The 19,468-nt window shown below is 40.4% G+C and overlaps 2 protein-coding genes across 2 annotated transcripts in view; both read right to left on the bottom strand.

Moving 5' to 3' along the window:
- LOC147640386 (uncharacterized) overlaps nucleotides 1-3,043 on the bottom strand; it is a 55,318-nt gene extending 52,275 nt beyond the window's left edge. The window contains exon 1 of the mRNA XM_086779979.1: nucleotides 2,874-3,043. Coding sequence (XP_086636105.1) covers nucleotides 2,874-2,949 — 76 coding nt within the window. The 5' untranslated portion in view covers nucleotides 2,950-3,043. The remainder of the gene's footprint in view (nucleotides 1-2,873) is intronic.
- A 6,590-nt stretch (nucleotides 3,044-9,633) lies between these two features.
- On the bottom strand, nucleotides 9,634-10,807 carry LOC147640385 (uncharacterized). Its single transcript, XM_086825241.1, has 4 exons — nucleotides 10,677-10,807; nucleotides 10,242-10,586; nucleotides 9,766-10,157; nucleotides 9,634-9,658 (listed from the first exon to the last, which is right to left on the bottom strand). Exons 2-4 carry the CDS (start codon nucleotides 10,335-10,337, stop codon nucleotides 9,634-9,636), a joined length of 513 nt encoding a protein of 170 aa, XP_086681367.1. The 5' UTR covers nucleotides 10,338-10,586; nucleotides 10,677-10,807.
- Nucleotides 10,808-19,468: the final 8,661 nt, after the last annotated feature.

Genomic DNA, 19,468 nt, shown 5'->3' with positions numbered 1-19,468 from the left:
CAAATCTGACACTAGGTTTGGAATTCATGACTAATGTTTTAATGTTACAATGCATAATGCTAACTGGACGTGCTTCTACTTGTTGCTTCAAAGTTTTACATGGTTGAAACTTGCTGTGTTGGGGTGCTTATTGCTGATCCATGTATGAGCTTGCCTTTCCCATGCTTGAATGAATGAAGAACGATCCTCGTCCTCCTTTTTATAGGGATTTGATGGTAGGTCATAGCCAGCCCTTTTCAGGCTCCAAATATGATAAAAAATTTCATCAAACATCTTTATATTGTGCCAAATATATGCCCCAACCATTGGTGCATGTCGTGGGCACTTTTGGGCGCCTATTAGGCTACCAAAATTGCCCCAATTTGCCCATAGATAGAATCTATAGTCACCCTTTAGGCATGTTAAGACCACATACTTGGAAACCCTATCAGGGTTAGGAATAACCAGCATCAAATCTAGATCGATGGCCGTGATAAATTGTGGCTAGTGACTCCCCTCCAAGCCATAGGTTCCATTCTGGAACCACACTCAAGCCTAAGGTCAGATTGCCACGAGTCATCCAAGCCTTGACAACGCGCCCTAGCATCCCATATCACAACATCGCTTGCCTCCTTGCAGCTACTCTAGCCTTGAGGTCATACTTGCGTTGGAGACAACCTTATCCATGTGGATGCCTCATAATGATCATGAGTGAGCTCAAACTCACTTATATAGTAATAATCAGGCTATATTTGGTTCATTGCTTCTATTATTAAGCCCTTAGCCATAGTTAGCCTCTAGTTAGCTTTTGATTGACTCTAGGCCAATTTAGACCTTTTCCTTGCTAGCCCTAGCCCTTGGATAGGTCCTACAGTTCCCATGCTCGGTTGAGCCCTAATCCTAATCTTGGGTTAGCACATCCCCGTAACCCTGGGTTATCCTAACCCTTGGTTAACCCTAACCCTAGGCCGAGTTAAGGGATGTAACATTATCTCCCCCTTCTTTTTAGATTCACGTCCACATGAATCCGAGTAGGAGATAATATTCCGTAAGCCCAACTGTGAATTCTTCTATCCTACCATGGCATCTATACAAGTTTCTTGGCCCTTACCTAAGCCAGTGTGTAACCCTTGTAGTAGATCCTTGCTACTGGAATGATAGAATCTCTATAAGGTAACTTGCTTACCGATCCAATTCCATCCTAACTCAAAGATTGGTATTGGATACAAGGAATAAAATGAGTCTCACCAATTACAACTCTAGCACAAGTCCACTGCACAATTGAGCCCTCATGCCAGTTTTCTCCGTGCCTTTTGGCTAGAAATTCCTCCCCTCCACCAAAACTGGTCCTAGTTACCATGAGGTCATTGTTCTTATTTAATGGAGCTTTCCCCACAAAGATACAAAAAGCAATCAATCTTTGATCTAAGTTTGTTAGGAAAAATTTCCAACTCGCTTCTGGTATGGTAGAGACTTAACTGCTAGCTTGCCCTCCTTGTCTTGATCTCCTCTCTTTCACAAGAATCTGTTTGCACAAAATATGTTCGCATGGAAGTTTCTAATGGAGGTTCCACAACATGGACAAGAAAGCTTGCAAAACAAAAAAGAACTCCCAAACCCTCACGAAGCTAGACCAATATGAAACAGGCCTTCGTAAGGGTTGTGGCACGGGTACTTAGCTTATCTTCAAGAAAACAACAATTTCGTAAGGGTTGTGGCACGGGTACTTAGCTTATCTTTAAGAAAACAACAATTTCATGCATAAAACCTTGAGAAAATCTGAAAATAAACAAGAGAGAGAGAGAGAAAGAGTAGAGAGAGAAGACACCACACTAGGGGTCGAAATAGCCTTGGGCCGACCCTCCTCCCTCCCCCCTCCGAGTTATATTAGATAAAACTCCTTGGAGGAGTCTTGAGTACTTAGAGCTACAGAGCTCTCTTGTCTTTTTACATGTCTCAACAATGAGAGAATAGCTGAATTTATAGTTCTTGGCCAAAAGCACTTGAGAAAAGCGCTTTAAAACTCACTTATAGTCCAAAAAGCATCTTTTTAATAATAAAAGCTCTTATGTTTTTAGTTTTAAAAAAGTTTTTAATCTTTTGCTTTCCAAAAGCTAGTCGCTATTAACAGTCATCTCCTGTCTCTACATTATCTCACTGAGGGCCTTTGTTGTGGGTGTGCCCGCCCATTAGGTGTCAAGGATATTCATCCATATAATCAGCATATGCTTGTTCCAATAGATCATGTGCTAAATCCTCGGAAACCACCCCATGCCTAAAATCATGTGTACAAATGTCAAAGGTGTGACTACTTGGCACTACGTGCTACTGACTCATACATGTGCCAAAACCAGCTATGGATCACTTGCTGAGCAACTCGCTCGAAGATAACATCCTCTCTTTTGCCGCAATCAAACAAGACTACAACATGCTCACCTTCTATGTGACCATGACACTTATCTTCCCAATGTGTCTCATTTTTCCTTGCGAAACTCCCTTCTTGCTCAGCTTCAGAAACCTTAGGGAAGCCACCCTCCTACTTAACTTCGAGCTCCCTTCTGATTGTAGAAACAAATGGAGCTCATTGGGAAAGGCTAAGCGATGACAATGGCTATGGAATATTGTCTGTCATACACCAATAGAAAGCAGAGTGGAAAAGAACTCACCTTGGGACGACAGACTTTCACAAGAAGTTCCCAAGATACCTTCACGAGAGATTTTCTTCACTAGCAGCTCCAAGGCCAGCCACAGGAGTAATGATAGATGATGCAACTTGGGTGGACGTCCTGACTCTCTAACTCTCTCTCTCTCTCTCTCTCTCTCTCTCTCTCTCTCTCTGTGTGTGTGCGCGCGCGCACTTTGCAGATTAAAAAGAAATAGAAGAGGAAACTCACCAGGTGCAAGGGAAGGCAGTTTTCCAATGAGGCCCGCAAGGGAGAACCTGCTCCGAGAAAACGCTGCTCCTGCCATACCCGTCGCATGTCCCTTTATTCAGCATGTTCTCATTTACTTATGATATGATGATATGAAGCAATTTTCGCTTAGGTTAGATCAATTTTTAAAATGCATACAATTTTTAGCCTCGGAGGACTAATAAAGACCACGAGAAGCCAACGGACGGCAAGAAGCCACATTTATCTTTGTAGATTTAGGAGGTTACACGAGCATAATGCACCTCTAAAGAACATATGTTATTAATTAGGCTCTCATGAGTAAGTCAATTCTTTAGAAGGTGTAACAGAGTCGAGGCATAAGACTCAATTCTTTATAACCACACTTTGGACCGTCTAGACATCCAAACAAACACAAGATTTTAGTGGGACCGTCTAGACCATCCAAAGAAACACAAGGTTAGTGGGACCAAGTGGGTGTATAAAAACAAGTGCAAGTTGATAACGCTTTAATGAGTACAACCTATAACTTGTAGCAGAGCAGGCTTTGCTTTACTAGAAGGTTTTGACTTCTAAGAGATGTTGTCTCCTATAAGGTTGACACAATCCAAGTAGTTCTACCCTTGGAATCAATGGAAACAAGGGTGGTGCGTTAGATTGATGTGAAGTCTACTTTTCTCAATGGAATCCTAAAGAAGGAAGTGTATGTGGCACAGCTCCTAGGGTTAGATTGATGTGATGCTTACTTTTCTCAATTGAATCCTAAATAAGGAAGTGTATGTGATCCTGAAGAAGGAAGTGCATGTGGCAAAGCTCCTAGGGTTCAAGTTCTTTACTTCAAAGGGCAAAGTTTGCAAACTGTGAATAAAACAAGCCATAAGAGCACGATACCACGTGATTAATGCTTTCTTTATTAGCAACAATTTGACTCAAATTCCCTACATTGCCTTATTATTATGGGGTATAGTGTATGGTCATGGTTTTATATGTGGATGATGTCATTATTGAAATTTATGATGATGGATATTGTATGATTAATGGGGAGCATAGTCCTAAAGTTTGGTTACATGTGTTTGAAGGTCTAAATGACCTATATTCAAAGGTTCTTTATCAAGTAGTTGGTGAGAAACGTTAAAAAAGGTTATATATTCCCTATGTCATGGATGATGTATTTAAATTGATGTAACATGGGTTAGCAATATTGGAGGTATAAGTGGCATGCTAGGTGTTACTTGGGAACTATGCATGAGATGCTCTCTTGAGCTACAAAATTGATGTATGCTTTTGTTCTCATTAGTAGAGAGGTTTCTTAGTGTTGATGGTTAAAATTATCGTCGTCCATTAGCTATCATTATGTTAATCTTGGTGCTTTAATTTAACCCTACCTCTAGCTAGATTTTAAGCACTCATCGTTAATCCCAACTAGGATTCACAACTATGCTCCTCCAATTAAGGACATTAATAAGTGTCATGCAAGGGCACTATAAAAGTTGTAACATTATGAGATATTGGCCACCCAAGGCTTTAGTTAGTAAGTTTTGCCTACGACAGTTGTGTTCTATTGCTTCTTCCAAAGGTGAATGCATAGAGTTCCTTGGTAGCCCATAACATTTTTGGCGCTGCTACCAAGGAAACACCTTTGTTTCTTCCATCCTCTTGGAGTTTTAGCTCCCATTACACAAGTTTCATCATTGCCTTTACATTCTGGTAGTGCATTGTGTATGGAATGAATGGATAAGGGTTGAGTGGAAGTGAAGGTTTGTGAGAAATTGGTCGTTTTTATTGTGTGGGTGTGTACTAGAGTGAAAGCTGGAGCCATTGTTTTTTCCTTTCAATTTTGATATTTGTATCACCAAATTTGTGAACATGAACGAGCAAGGTGATACTCTGTTTTGTTTCTTTAAAAAAATCCATAAAAATCAGGAGCCATTGGTTGTGTTTTGAACTCGCATTACATTTCTTATGTTTAGCACAATCATTTTGGAGCATCTAGATAGGTAATTTGCACCCAAACTCCTCTCTGTCAACACGGGAACTTCACCGTGAAAGTGCAGGAAAACAGTTCACGACGTGAACTACTTCCTGCTATATCTCACAACATGAACCGCTCGTGTAAGCAGCATCGTAATTAGTGCCGCAAATCATGGGATTACCTTGGTAAATATAGGTTGTCTTATCCTGACATCTCTGGCACCATGGGTCCGACAAAATTGTAATTCATGAACTAGCAGAGAATGCTTCGTATCGTGAAACACTATATAGTTCACAACGTGAACGATTTAGATTTCACGACGTGAACAGTTCTTGGACATCTCACGGTGTGAACCAATTATATCTCACTACGTGAACAATGTAGCTTTTCACGACGTGAACGGTTTCCAATTCACAACGTGAATTGTTTCTGCAGTTTCACGATGTAACCAGATCTAGTTCACAAACCTAGTATTGTTAGATTAAGGTTAGGGAAGTGCCTTAATTGAGCACATTGAGACCGGTAATTTTAGAACAAGGTAATGTTGATTTGTGAGACTGAAGCAATTATTGGAGCATGTGAGAATATAGAAATCAGTTCACGACGTGAACTACTTACCATTTCACGACATGAACGATTTGGATCTCACGACGTGAACGATTCTCTAACATCAATTAGCTTATCAAATCATATTCACATGCACTTGAGGTTTGGAAAGCTCGTTGGAGACAACCTTACTCCCGATGACAATGCATCAAATCACCGAGGATCTTCCTATCAAAAGAGTGTTCATTCAGGCCACTCAAGTGTCTTAAGGAATCAAACCACAGTCGAGACAAGTAGTGAAGAGTCCATGTAAGAAGGGCTACAATTCTCCGGGTTTGGGGAAGAGGAGAAACCACCCTCCCCTACAAGATCTAGTGGTATCATTGATATAGCCAGGGGATTTTTCGATCTCCAAACCAGCAATGATGAGGACGCGCAATCTATGGACATGGGTCCGCCGTTAACCAGCGCTGGTCTTGGTCCAAGGCAAGAATTACCAACCCAACCTTCAAGTTCTAGGCTGTCTAACACTAGCACCCCCAGAATGAGAAGAGACTTGGAAAGCACATCCAGGACAGGTCAAGTATTCTTCCCAACCTCAAAGGAAGTGGAATTAGTTTTAAAAAGAATTGAAGTAGAATGGCAATTGTGAGAATTGAGCTTACGAAAACAAGAGCTTGATACTCAAAGGGCTAGGGCTCAACAAAAGGAATTGGGAAATGTGAATCTATTTGAATCATGTGGCAATGAACCATAAATAGTTATGGGCATGACTAAGGGAGAAATGCCAAATTTAGAGCCCATTAACAAAGAGCCAAGAGTGGAGGAAGGGTTCATGACCCAGGATGAAGGGGATAACCTACCGAGGGAAACTGGTAAAGTAGAGGACCGCCTGTACACTAAGAAGGACATTGAGCAAATGAACAATCATCCTATGTTCGTGTACAGGACATGGAGCTCTTGAATCTACAAAGGCGTACAGAGATTGCTAATGATGAGCCAGTCCAAAATGAAGTGGCCGGACTAACCTATAGACCAAAAATGCCGAGAACAACCAATGTTGGAAGAGGACGAGGTCTAGGTAGGGGGGAGTAGCTCCTCAAAGACCAAGGGCGACGAATCCAAATGTAGATCTTAATGTAGCCACAAGGATGGATTTGTTGAATATGGCTGTGAAAATGGGCCAAGGAATGGTCAAGAAACTAGGCACTGCTCTACAATCTAGACCATCCCAAATGAAGTCACACATCATTTCAAAGCTCATACAAAAGTTCTCTGGGGATGGGGACCCGATGTCCACATATGAAACTTACGGGCCAATTAGCGATGTGACCATTATTCATGCCTTCTCATTGACCCTAGAAGGAAAAGCTCATCGATGGTTTTGAACCCTCAAGCGCCAGAAGATAAGATTAATTTCACTCGGCTCAAGAATGTATTTGTGCCAAGCTTTGCCCGAAGTGGCAGACAGATGGAATCATGTGGTACAGTTGCATAACATCAAACAAAAAGAAATTGAGTCTATGTGAGACTATGTGTCCTGACTAAAGCACTTGAATTCAAGATGTAAACTACAGGAGAGGCTAACTAATGTGATCAGTTATTGCCATGCTTCTGGAGAGGAGTCTGAGACCATAAAATGCATGATTATCTAGTATTAGCTCGACCGGCTACTCTGAATGCATGCTATAAGTTGGCAATCGAATATGAAGACAATATGATGGAATTGCCACAACCTGAAGATGTCAAAATATCTTTGGCAACGACTTCGCAAGTTTTGAGTCATCAAGAAATAGGAACTCAGAGAGTAAACAAGTTAGGAACATGATTGTGGACGAACTCACTAATGCCATACTAGACAAATTGAAGGTGAAGGATGGAAGAGAAACATTTGGGCATGGGCATACCCATCTTTACCCTCATAGAGATTTGGTATGGTGTTTTATGTGCAGGTTGAATCACACTACCACTAAATGCCCACAGTTAAGAGCAAGGCCATTACTCTATATAACACCTCCATGTGCAAGTATCCGAGGTTCCAAACCGTAGCACAGCTGCTGCTGGCACCCAGAGCACCACTAGCTTTACCAGCACCTCCCGTGCAAAATCACTACTGCAGCAGCAGCTGCTGCAGGACAGCCAAACCCTTCCTATTTACCTAGGGGCATGTTTCCAATACAGGACACGTCACCTCTGTTGCGCCACATGTTCAACCACCACATGCTAAAATCAACCAAGTACTGATTGAGGTGCCATCAAAGGATATTAAAATGGTGTGTGAGACAGAAATCAATGGTGATTACTATGAGGAAGCTGTGGAGATTGCACCATAATTTTATGTCTTACAAAATAACACGCTAGTACCTGTGTTTCAAACCACAGTACAGTGGAAAGGTAAGGACATAAACGCAAATATGAGGAGGGGCCCACTACAATGTTTTGGTTGCGGTGGACCTCATCAAATAGCTGAATGTCCCAACAAGAATATGGTTCATATGCATCAAACTCAACAATTGATTGCACCACCTAATGACAATGTATCCAAGAAATGAACTGACAAGGAAAGAGAATTGGATGTACCTACTCCAATTCCAGAAGAGTCGGCAGAGGGATCTCAAGGAAACCTTATGTCAAGAATGTTTGAGGATTTTGTGCAGGATGAGTCCATTCATTCATTCCCTTGGGATGGATATGAGACGCACACATGGAAGGAACCCTCACTTGCAAGAGAGCCCAGAGACATAGACAATCTCGTAGTTATACCATTCACTTCCGTGCAAATTTCATTGGGACAAGTGCTACGCAGTTCACCAACATTGTGGGCAGACATAAAAGAATGGATAGAGGGTGGACTAAAGCCAGCAGACACTGAGGGTGGCCACGGAGCGAGCCCATTGCAGCGAGCCAATTTGCAAATTATTTTCAAATCAATACGAGATGCGAGCAGTTTCTTGTCATGTATCCATTGAAAGTGAGCAAGAATGACACATGACATACCAAAAAAAAAAGCAGGCTTACTACATGACATGCCATACCACCTTCAAGACATACCACCTTCAAGACAATGTATTCAAGACACAAAATAAAAGCAGGCTTACTACATCCACCAAAAATGCTACATCCAAACTGTCTTTAAATAAAAGTTCAAATATCACGCTACATCCACCAAAAATGCTAATATATAAAATGTCTTCTGTATCCACCAAAAATGCTACATCGAAACTGTCTTTAAATGTCTTTAAAAAAAAGTTCAAATATCACGCTACATCCACCAAAAATGCTAATATCCAAAATGTCTTCTGTCTTCACAAAAAATGCTAAGATCCAAAATGTCTTTAGTCTTCTTCAAACTGCAAAAAAGTAAGAAATTAATGAACATTGCATTTATAGAGGATTATGGGGTATTAACAGTGCCTTGTCTTATTAATTTGGGAATTACCTTTGTAGAATATGGCTCCAATAGCTTATTATATATGCGATGGTCCTTTTCAAAGATAATAACATTACGTTCCATGACCGCTGCAATAAGTCCAAGAGTTCCAGTCCCAACAAACAAGTCAACAATAGTATCCCCTGTCTTTGAAAAGAGAGATACTATGTACTTGCATAGCCTCTGCCCTCTTTGGCAACCACCTCTCCAAGGCTTTCCCTTTCGTTTTACCATATCCTCTTCAGGAACACTACATAAACACAGAGATGAGAGACCCAAAAACCTAAACCCTAAATACATAGACATTGTTTTTAATCACAGATCCAGAGTCGATCCCTTACATATCTTGAATGAGGTCTTGTTCCAGATCTAATTCACTCCCAAGATTTTGCTCTTCCACCTTATCTCCATACATCCGTAAATACTGCCTTGGTGTACTTGAGCGTACAAAAACAGATAGAATAAGACATGCAACCTGTAATGAAATCCATTCAAATAGTAGTGAATTCCTTAGGCTATAAGTTGAAATAGACATAGACATAAGAATTTTTGTAGAAGAGAAGTGTGCAGCTACCTTTGTTACAAGTTGTCCCATCTTCTTTCCCACTGGTGGAGTGCATTTGACCACTTGTCGATGAAAGACCACAAATCCTCTAGATGTTGCCTCATGCTCTATCTTCACTCCTTCTTCCATTGTATAAAGGCATGTTATGAAGCCATGATCATTAAGACAAAAGTCTACAAATTGAAAAGTTGCCTCATATAGACTTTCGCTAACCACATTCCAAGGTGGCACTCTGTGTCCCAAACAACCCTCAACAACGAGGTTTGAGGGGAAGTCTACAAACACCATCTCCACACAATAGTCAGTCCTCTTCCCATGGACTTTTCCTTTATTACAAAGCACATTCATGGCTTCCAAAACATGTTTGAATAGAGGGGATGGCCCTTCTATGTTCTTACAGTCCCTTGCAAGGTCCTCGATGGAGGTATTGAATGCATATACCATGCCTGCGAATTCCCACAATGCAAGAAGAAACACAGAAGAAGATTGATTGGTAAGAGAAAAATATTTATCACCCCAATAAACATACACTACTGTTAACGGCATGATATCACCTTTCAAAGGTGCTGGTTGGATCATAGACGAGGCTACATGTACATTGCCCGAAGTACTTGTTGTTTGATGTACTTCTCTTTGTCTCCTATTTGCATCCAATGCTTGACTCACTATATCCCTCCCTAGGTTAACTGGTAGAGGGTGCATTCTAGATGTAGAGGCTATAGATGTGGCATGAGAGCTCGTAGAGCAGCCACGTACTGCAGTCAATGGTATACTCTGCACAAAGACAACTTATGGTTATAAATTACCTCATCAAAAAACTTTATCATCGTGCAAAAATCAGAGACAACTTATGGTTACCTCATCAGAACCCTCCACTATGGTCATCTTAGCCAATATAGCTAAGTGTTGATCATGTAATTGAATTTCTTCATCTGGCACAACAAACCTCTCCATGTCTAGCCACCAGGGGCATCTTGTCTTTTCAACACTTGATAGAGGCTAACCATGCATTTCAAAAATAGATAACATACGTTTTATCATCATACATACATTTTATCATCATGACCATGATTACAGAAAACACTTACTCTCCCAAGGTGCAGATCCGCATATATATATCGTGGAGTATCCTCGCAAATCCATAACAACACAAGAGGTGGTATGGCCTGTACTACACCACTATCCACCTCTTTCAGCAGCCATCTAAATTCCAAATGGAAAGGAAAACTAAAGTCAATAGGCTATATAAGAAGCATAAGGAGAAGAAATAAAATTGACCAAGTTTTTTTTTACCTATAAACAACTCGATGTGTTGCAGAGCGTAGCCCTTTTTGTGTGTCCATATCATTGCTAAATTTTATATCCCCCTGATGAACTCTGAAAGCTTTTTTGAAATACTTTCGTCGATGAAAGACGACATAGTTTATAAAGGAATTAATGGAAGGTAAGGAGATTCTATCACAATTTTCAATCTCCTCCAGAAGCTTGGAGCCATAAGAACTTATTTGTAGCCAGAACACAAATGAATGTAGCCACTCTCTAGCTTTTGCTTTGTCTTTAGGCAAGTACTCTATCTCTCGAATGCTAGCTTGTGAATTATCCAACATTCGAACTAAGAATGCCTTATCTTCATCCCTAACTTGTGCAGCCCCAATCATGTTCAGTTTCTCTTCTGTCGCAATATGGGTCCCTGCTGCATGCCAAGGAAGTGACAAAACAGCACGCCAAAAGTATTCTCCATTGGCAGGGTCTGCTATGCGGGCAAACTTTCCCACCCTATTCTTATACAGAATTTCTACCTCTCTTATCACCTTAGCCCTTCCATCTACATCCATGCCCTTAGCCTTGTCCTCGATTTTCATCTCCATATCGTCCTACAGAGTCCATTTAATTACAAAATTACTCTTGCATACATTAAACATATTTCGCATAATTAAGTAGATCTTGCACACCTTTAATATCTTGCATACCTTAAACACAAGCCATGCCAATATATTTATTGGAACAGAAAACCAGCTTTTTTTGCCACGAGTGGGGCACTTTTTCATTTCATTCTCCATCCAAGCCTTGTCCTCATCATCGAGCTCTGCAAGGAGGGTAGTCTTATCGGACTCACCAATTCTCCTTATTTGGAAGAGCCTATCCCCAAAAGTTGTTGGTACAAAGGCATAGTCATGCATCCTAGTACAACCAATGCAGAGAGTTGAAGCAACATCATGCAATCAATGCCAAGAGCAAAAAAGAGAAAAATAATAAAACATATACTTATTCAATCTAGAAAGAGAAAACATCAGCTCTCCAACGTCAGCCTTCTCGAATTGTAGAAAGTCACAGGCCACCAGACAATGCTTAGAGATGTCATTTGGAAATTCTGAGTAAAAGGAAAGAAGATGATAAAATTATATTAGATGCATACATAAAATTGTATAAATAGATAAAAACATTTCAAATCACCCTCACCTTGAGCAATCAAATCCATCCAAGATTTATAGCGGTTGTTTCCATCCAGTACATGTATCATTTTACCCTGGATGAACGGTCCCCATTCTGGCATATTTCTGAGAGACTCTTCAAAAGTTCCATTCACATCCCTCCATGTTGAACTCCATGACAATGTTGTTTCTTCAGTCAGAGGAGTCTCCTCTCCATCCAAATCAAACATGGACACCGTGAACGCCCCCTTGCTTTCAAGATACCCACCAAGGTTCTTGAATGCTCGACCAAGGTTCTTATCAGTACTGGGGCATAGTCTCCTTATGGCCTCTGTTGGAAGAAGCCTACACAAGGGGATCTTGGGGGGGGGGTGCTGAATCTAACTCTAATTCGATCGATGAATGCAGTTGGAGTAGAGGTTTTAAGGATCTTTCCGAAAATTTCTGCTTTGATGCTCTCTGTTTTTCTTGTCTCAGTTGTCAATGTGTCTCCACCTTCTTCTTCTTCATTATCATCCTCTCTATCATTCCCATCTTCTTGTCTATCATCACCCTCTCTCTCATCCTCCTGTCTATCATCCTCTCTATCATCATGCTCTCTCTCATCCTCCTCTCTATCATCCTCTCTATCATCCTCTCTGTCATCATCCTCTCTCTCATCCTCCTGTCTATCTTCCTCTCTATCATCATCCTCTCTCTCATCCTCTTGTCTCTCATCCTCTCTATCATTCTGTCTCTCATCCTCTTCTTGTATGTCATCCCTGTCTCTCTCATTCTCATGTCTATCATTCTCCATCAACACTTGGCCTTGACTCTGAACTTCCTCATCAAACAATCCTCGAGACACCCTCTCGGTTGTTCTTGCCTGTAATTTTTTGGAGCGTTTAGAAGGAGGTAGTAAGGAATCCATACTAGCAAAACAACAATCTTTTTGAGAACAAGAAGATCTAGTCACATAACGTTGGGAGTTGGTGTCCATTTTCAAAGATATAACTCTTCCCACAAAAAGTAAAGTAAACTACACGAATTATTCTAGGTAGTATAATCATGGGTTGGCATGGGTTGGCACAAAGTATACGGATTATTTAAGGTTGTATAATCATGGGTTGGCAGGGTTGGCGCAAAATATACGGATTATTCAAGGTTGAAAATAATCTCGGGTTGGCACAAAGTATACGGATTATTCAAGGCTGTAAATTCCTAATCATTAATAACAAAGTGCTCGAAAAAACCTTTTCCCAAAAAGGATTTCATTCCTCTGCAACGGCTGGAAGGAAAGGTACACTCGTGCAACTATCTTCTACAACCATTTTCTACGACTATCCTCTGCAGCTATCGTCTTCTACAACTATCTTCTACAACTATCTTCTACTCTATTCTCTGCAGCTGTCGTCTACAACTATCCTCTTCTACAATTATCACCTGCAAATATCCTCTGCGTGTTTGCAAGCATGTAAGTCCCCCTCTCTCTATCTCTCTGTGCTTGCAATAATGTACTGCTATTGATTACAATCTGGATTTTTTTATTTAATGGCCAATGTAAAAACTCCTTCTCTACAATGACTATGATGGCATAGTCATGGTTCTGCAGATGAAGTCTCGAGATAGCTCTGTAGTGGCCATGTTTAGCTCTACAGTGGCCATATTGAGGATCAAAACATGTCTATGTAGGGCCTCCAGGATCAAGTGCGCTGAGCGCACTTGATCCTGGAATCTCTACAATGACAAGGATGGCATAGTCATGGCTCTGCACATGCAAGTCTCGAGATAGCTTTGCAGTGGCCATGTTTAGCTCTACAGTGGCCATATTGAGCGCACTTGATCCTGGAAGCTCTACAATGACAAGGATGGCATAGTCATGGCTCTGCACATGCAAGTCTCGAGATAGCTTTGCAGTGGCCATGTTTAGCTCTACAGTGGCCATATTGAGGTGTAAATTTTCTGCTGGATCAAGACATGTTTATGTAGGTCCATGTTGACATGTTTATGTAGGTCCATGTTTATGTAGGTCTGTCTATGTAAGGCCTCTAGGATCAAGTGCGCTGAGCGCACTTGATCCTGGAAGCTCTACAATGGCTCTGCAGATGAAGCCTCCAGATAGCTTTGCAGTGGCCATGTTTAGCTCTACAGTAAGTAGCCATGTTGAGGTGTCTATGTAAGGTGTAAATTTTTTTACTGGATCAAGACATGTCTATGTAGGGCCTCCAGGATCAAGTGCGCTGAGCGCACTTGATCCAGGAAGCTCTACAATAACCATGTTAGCTCTGCAGATAAAGCATAAGCCAATGTTTAGCTCTACAGTGGCCATGTTGAGGTCTAAATTTTTTGATGGGCATGTTGAGCACTTATTTTTAATAAAAACATAGACATCTTTTGCTAATGTGGATGCCTCCATGGATAGACAAGACATGCCTGTGTAGGGCCTCCAGGATCAAGTGCGCTGAGCGCACTTGATCCAGGAAGCTCTACAATAACCATGTTAGCTCTGCAGATAAAGCATAAGCCAATGTTTAGCTCTACAGTGGCCATGTTGAGGTCTAAACTTTTTGATGGGCATGTTGAGCCCTTATTTTTAATAAAAACATAGACATCTTTTGCTAATGTAGATGCCTCCATGGATAGACAAGACATGCCTGTGTAGGGGCCTCCTAGATCAAGTGCGCTCAGCGCACTTGATCCTTAAAGCTCTACAATGACCATCTTGTGCCAGTACGTGGCCATCTTTAGCTATACAATGAAGAGGAGGAGCCAGTAGACATTTATGGTCTTGGCCCCACACACAAAATACAAACGCAAGGAAAAAACGCACATTTAAAAAACGTAAAAGAACATACTCTCTTTCGGGCAGGTGATGCTCGGGCAGGTGATGCCCTTTGTCGTGAGGGTGAGAGTTGCAACATGAGCGCAGCAGACATCTTCATCTTCAATGTTGTTGAGAAAACTAGAGATAGTAATATATAAATAGAAAGACAGAGCAGCTCCATTGTATCTTAAGAGGAGGGTGGTCTGAGAGCAGCTTGAGGGTGAACTAATAAGAAGCAATGGCAACCTAATAAGAAGCAATGGCAAAACAGTGCATGAGAAATAACATATAAAGAGAAGAAGGAGTTTTACCACGAGTTGATTGATTGCAACATCTATATTTTTTTTTGTGATGGGTTGATAGTCTAGAAATAGTCTGTTTTAGTAGTCTTTCAAACTAGTGAGTAAATATACTAAAAAATAGCTTTTCCAGCTTGTCCTTTCATTAGACTTTCATTCCAAAGGAAGCCTATGCCTTTTTCTCACGTAGTCGTTTTATTAGCTTTAGTGTAATGTATATAGTATTACTTTGTTTTGAATATTAATGGATATGTGTGCTCACATTATACTTTCTTTTGGAATGTATTCCTGAAATGTAGGGATTCTGAGTCAGATGTTCAGATTTTTCTACACAAAGTTGGAGGCCCTCTTTTTAGACTGTCATTTTCACATGGGAAATGTTTATTATCAGCCGAATTAATGAAAGAAAAACTAGGTGCAGAACATGAAATTTTTATTGAAGGTCTATTGCAAACTGATGATGGTTTTGAGAGCATAGGGACAATTCCCTTGTACCATGGGATTGGTGAACATGGGTATTATATCTTAGATAATACCCTGTCATCATTTTATGTTGCAAAAGTAGCCATTACATCAACACCACTCCCTACCCCTGGGGATATTCCTTCTGGATCTGGCAGCAAGACCTCACCTATGTGAGTGACATTTCAACTTTTGAAACATGGTAAAATATAGTGAGGTTATCTTTCTTGTTTCAATTGTTGACTTTGGATTGTTGATTTTTTTCCTAGTGACTTGGATGAAGAGGACATGGAAAAGGTGGTGCATGCAGATAATTTAATTGACATTGAGGAAGGTGATCCTGCATTTGACACTACAGTATCTGCCTTCCAAATTGTTCGTACTTTGCCGCCCAATGACATATTCCATAATATTATAAATGAATGCACATTCAAAGGAAAAGTCAAGGAGCTCCCTAAGAAGTATGAAGAAAATTGCATTTATGAGCTTTTAGATGGGAAGGGCATGGAGGGTATGGAGCACAAATATGAAGGAAATGCATGGACAAAACCCCAGACACAAACAAGAACTAATAAATCTTTTATTTTGAGAAAGAGTTTTTGTGGGGGTACCTTCCAGTGTATGAATGAAAGATGCACTTATCGATTTCGAAACAAATCACTGAATAGGCTCCATTGGAATGGCCAATTATTGAAATCCCCAAATGAAGGATGTTTGGCTTTGGGAAGTTATGGAAACTTAGAGTGTTTCTTTTGTAAGCATGTTCCAATGTGCATAAAAACATGTTCAGTGTCTGCCTACTATTTTATGCCTAAAGATCACTCCCATAGTAGATTGTTCCTTCACTATGGGAAACATACACACACAATTGCTAGAGGCATGTGTCGAGCATCTATGCGAAACATTAAAGCCTTAGTAGCTCGTGTTGTTCAGATGGACCATAATGCGGGTCCACGAAAGGTACAAATGATTGTTGCCAGGGAGTTGGTTTTGAAGGCTTTCACTGACGATGATAAAGTGATTGGAGAGTTTATGTCAGAGAGGGAACTCCAGGAGATGTCTCAAGAGCTAATATCTTTAATAAATCTCAAAAAGTAAGTTCTTCTCTATTGAATATATATATATATATATATATATGTAATTTCTTAACCAACTTGGTAAATGTAGGGTGAAGCAGATGGTAATGCAAAGTCGAAAGACAAGTCGAGCACTAGGTGATGGATTTGAGGCTATCCTAGAGTTAAAAAGAAAATGCCACTTTCAGTTCTTCCACGGATCAAGGTTTCCCTTGCAAGCAACCAAACGTGATGAGAGGTGCTATCTTTTCAAGATGTCCACAACTGGCCCTGGCTCTGGCGTTGATATTGTCAATAGAATGGATGCTGCGGGGGATCGAGACCTTCGACATTCATGGGTTTGTTTTGATCATGTACACCGAGTGGAGAATGATTGGCACACAATGGGTGCACATGTGTATGATCACACGTATGTTTTAATTTTTATTCTCTTTTCAAAATGAAATGACTGTTCGACTGAGTTGTTACAATACAATAATCTTCCAAATACTCTTCTTGCAGGATTGGAGAGCTACTCACAATTGCAACTTGTGAGTTTAGAGAGGAGGATGAGACAGCACAGATAATGTTTTGGGAAAATTTGAATGCAGTTATGATCGACCATACTGGGAAATCAGCAAACTTTTTTGGCTTCATGGCCGACGAAGCAGGTGCAAATTGGAATGCTATTAGGTCAGTATATAACAATGGAGATGAGATGGTAGGAAAGGAGAGATCTTGCCTTTTTCATTGGAAGGACAATCTTCGAGTGCATACACAAAAGTATATATATGCTCAACATATGGAAAAACACAATGAAATGTGTGAGAGGTGGAGGACTGCACCAACCAAAGAGGATGCTTTAGTGCAATTCCGTAAGATACGTGCATGGTGGGCAACAGGAAAGGCAGCAGACAGAAACATTCCCAAGCTAGATAGTTGGCTTAGTTGGTGGCACTATAGAGCAAGTCGTTGGGGTCATTTTATTATTAAGGTATGTTATGTATGTTTTTTTTTCTATGAACTTAATTCAATAGCAGTAATTAAAAAACCTACTGGTTTGGGTTTATCTTTGTGCAATGGGTTTTCAATGAACAGGATGGTGAGCCTATTGTAAATGCTCTGGTACCACGGACGAACCTCTCTAAAGCCAAGCATGCTAGTTGGCTAGCAGGAGAAGGATACAAACATAAAATTAGTTTGTACGATGCATGTGTTTCAGATCTCATCAATGCTTACTTCCAGTGTGCTCGTCAAATGGCTTTTATGGAAGGAAAATATATAGGTGGAGGGCCTGACCTAGAGATATTAATTGAGAGAGCTCTTTCCAGACAAACTTCAAGCCCTTCTCCAGCTGCTACTTCAAGGGCAATTGATGATGCAGTGATGGGCACTCCAATGTTTACAAACAGGATAAATTTCAAGGGTGAGAAAAAGACTATTCGAGCTAAACGTCCACTTCATGAGGTCCATGAGGGGAATGTAGGGAGCTCTAGCCACCGACCAGAGTTTGTTTATGTGACAGTGGATAAGCATGAAAAAGGGCAAGCATCAATAAATCCAGAAGAAGGTGACGTAGCACTTCAATCATTAGAGCAAGATATTCATCAGACAAAGTGGGCATTGCGTAGGATTCCGATCTTCAATAGAGTAGAATGTAACCATTGGGTAGGAGGAAAAAAATGTAGCAGAAAGCTACGAGGCGGAGAAGTGGCACCATGCTTTTGGAGTGATTGTCAATTATCTTCTTGGAGGAAAGAAAAGTACTGCTATTTTTGTAATAATGATGTTCGACACACTTGGAAGCCTACAAAGACAATCTTACATCCACCTGCAAGTGTTCCTAATGTTTGGCCAATAGCAACAGGTACACACTTGAAAGTCAGGGAAGCTCATGATTTAGTAAAAGCTGGATTTGAGATTGGTGTACAGATTCCAAATAGTTTGCTTCAAGAGAGTGAACAAAACAAGCAAAAAATTCTTGAGGAAGATAAGCAAAAATACCCCTATCGAAAAGGTATATCGAAAGCTGCATATGCACAGATCAGTGCTGCGTTAGATATGAATGTAGAAATTATGGGAGGACATGTTCAAATGGAAGGGCAGAAGGAAATATTTAAAGTGAGGGAAATCCAGAACAAAGAAGCCCTACCCATTGAAGTAACCATTCAAAACCACCCAATATGTTCGTGTGCAGAATTCAATGATAGGTTGGTCAAAAGAAAACCATATCTTGCCTGCAAACATATCTACTTTGTTTTCCTGATGATTCTTGGACAGGATGTGAACAATAATATGCATATCCATCAGCCAAAGATTCCTAATTATATTTTGAAAGAGATGCTCACAAGATCTCAGAGGAGCCACCCACAACAATTATAGGATATACTTATAATGTTTTGAGAATATTTTGAGAATATCAATTAAACTTTTTGTACTCTGTGCGCTATATAAATAACACACTTATATTGATTGATTTAATTAAGTTCAGTGTTATGTCAATGTTTTCAGTCATTTAATAATTAAGTTCAGTGTTATGTCAATGTTTTCAGTCATTTAATAATTAAGTTCAGTGTTATGTCAATGTTTTAGAGAGCAGCACAAGCACAAATCTGCTCGCTTGAAGGGGATAATCTATTTTTGTATTCTGTGTGATTTTTGCTCTTATTTTTGTATTCTGTGTGATTTTTGCTCTCGGCTCGCTTTATTGACGCACTCGCAGACACTATAGAGGATATTCAGTCACCTCTAGCAGAAAGAAACTTAAAACACGAAAGGGAAAGAATGCCTAGATTCGTCAAAATACAGGTTAATTAATTGGGGCGTTATTTACAAAAGTGACGACACTAATGCTACAATCCCAATTCATCATACGGACACCAAGCACTGTCTATCCTAGATGGTGGGGTGGGAGTCAGCATCATCACAAAAACGAGGTTGGGAAAATTGGGAAAAACCCGATCTAAAAAGAGCAGATCTTATCGTTTAAATGGCAGACGGAACATCTTCAAGACCCATTGGGCTTTTAGAGAAT

Source organism: Cibotium barometz, chromosome 3 (assembly GCF_041138505.1).
Source record: "Cibotium barometz isolate CiBa-2024 chromosome 3, ASM4113850v1, whole genome shotgun sequence".
NCBI classification, from domain to species: domain Eukaryota; kingdom Viridiplantae; phylum Streptophyta; class Polypodiopsida; order Cyatheales; family Cibotiaceae; genus Cibotium; species Cibotium barometz.
Note: the sequence above shows the minus strand (reverse complement) of the source record. Positions and strands in the feature narration are given on the sequence as shown.

Excerpts from the sequence above, each read along its gene's own strand:
- LOC147640385 (XM_086825241.1), bottom strand. The coding sequence starts at position 10,337 with ATGGAGAGGTTTGTTGTGCCAGATGAAGAAATTCAATTACATGATCAA. Across the intron at positions 10,158-10,241 it reads TAGTGGAGGGTTCTGATGAG|AGTATACCATTGACTGCAGT; the intron begins GTAACCATAAGT and ends GTCTTTGTGCAG. Across the intron at positions 9,659-9,765 it reads GACTGTAAGAACATAGAAGG|ACTTCCCCTCAAACCTCGTT; the intron begins GCCATCCCCTCT and ends TGGTGTTTGTAG.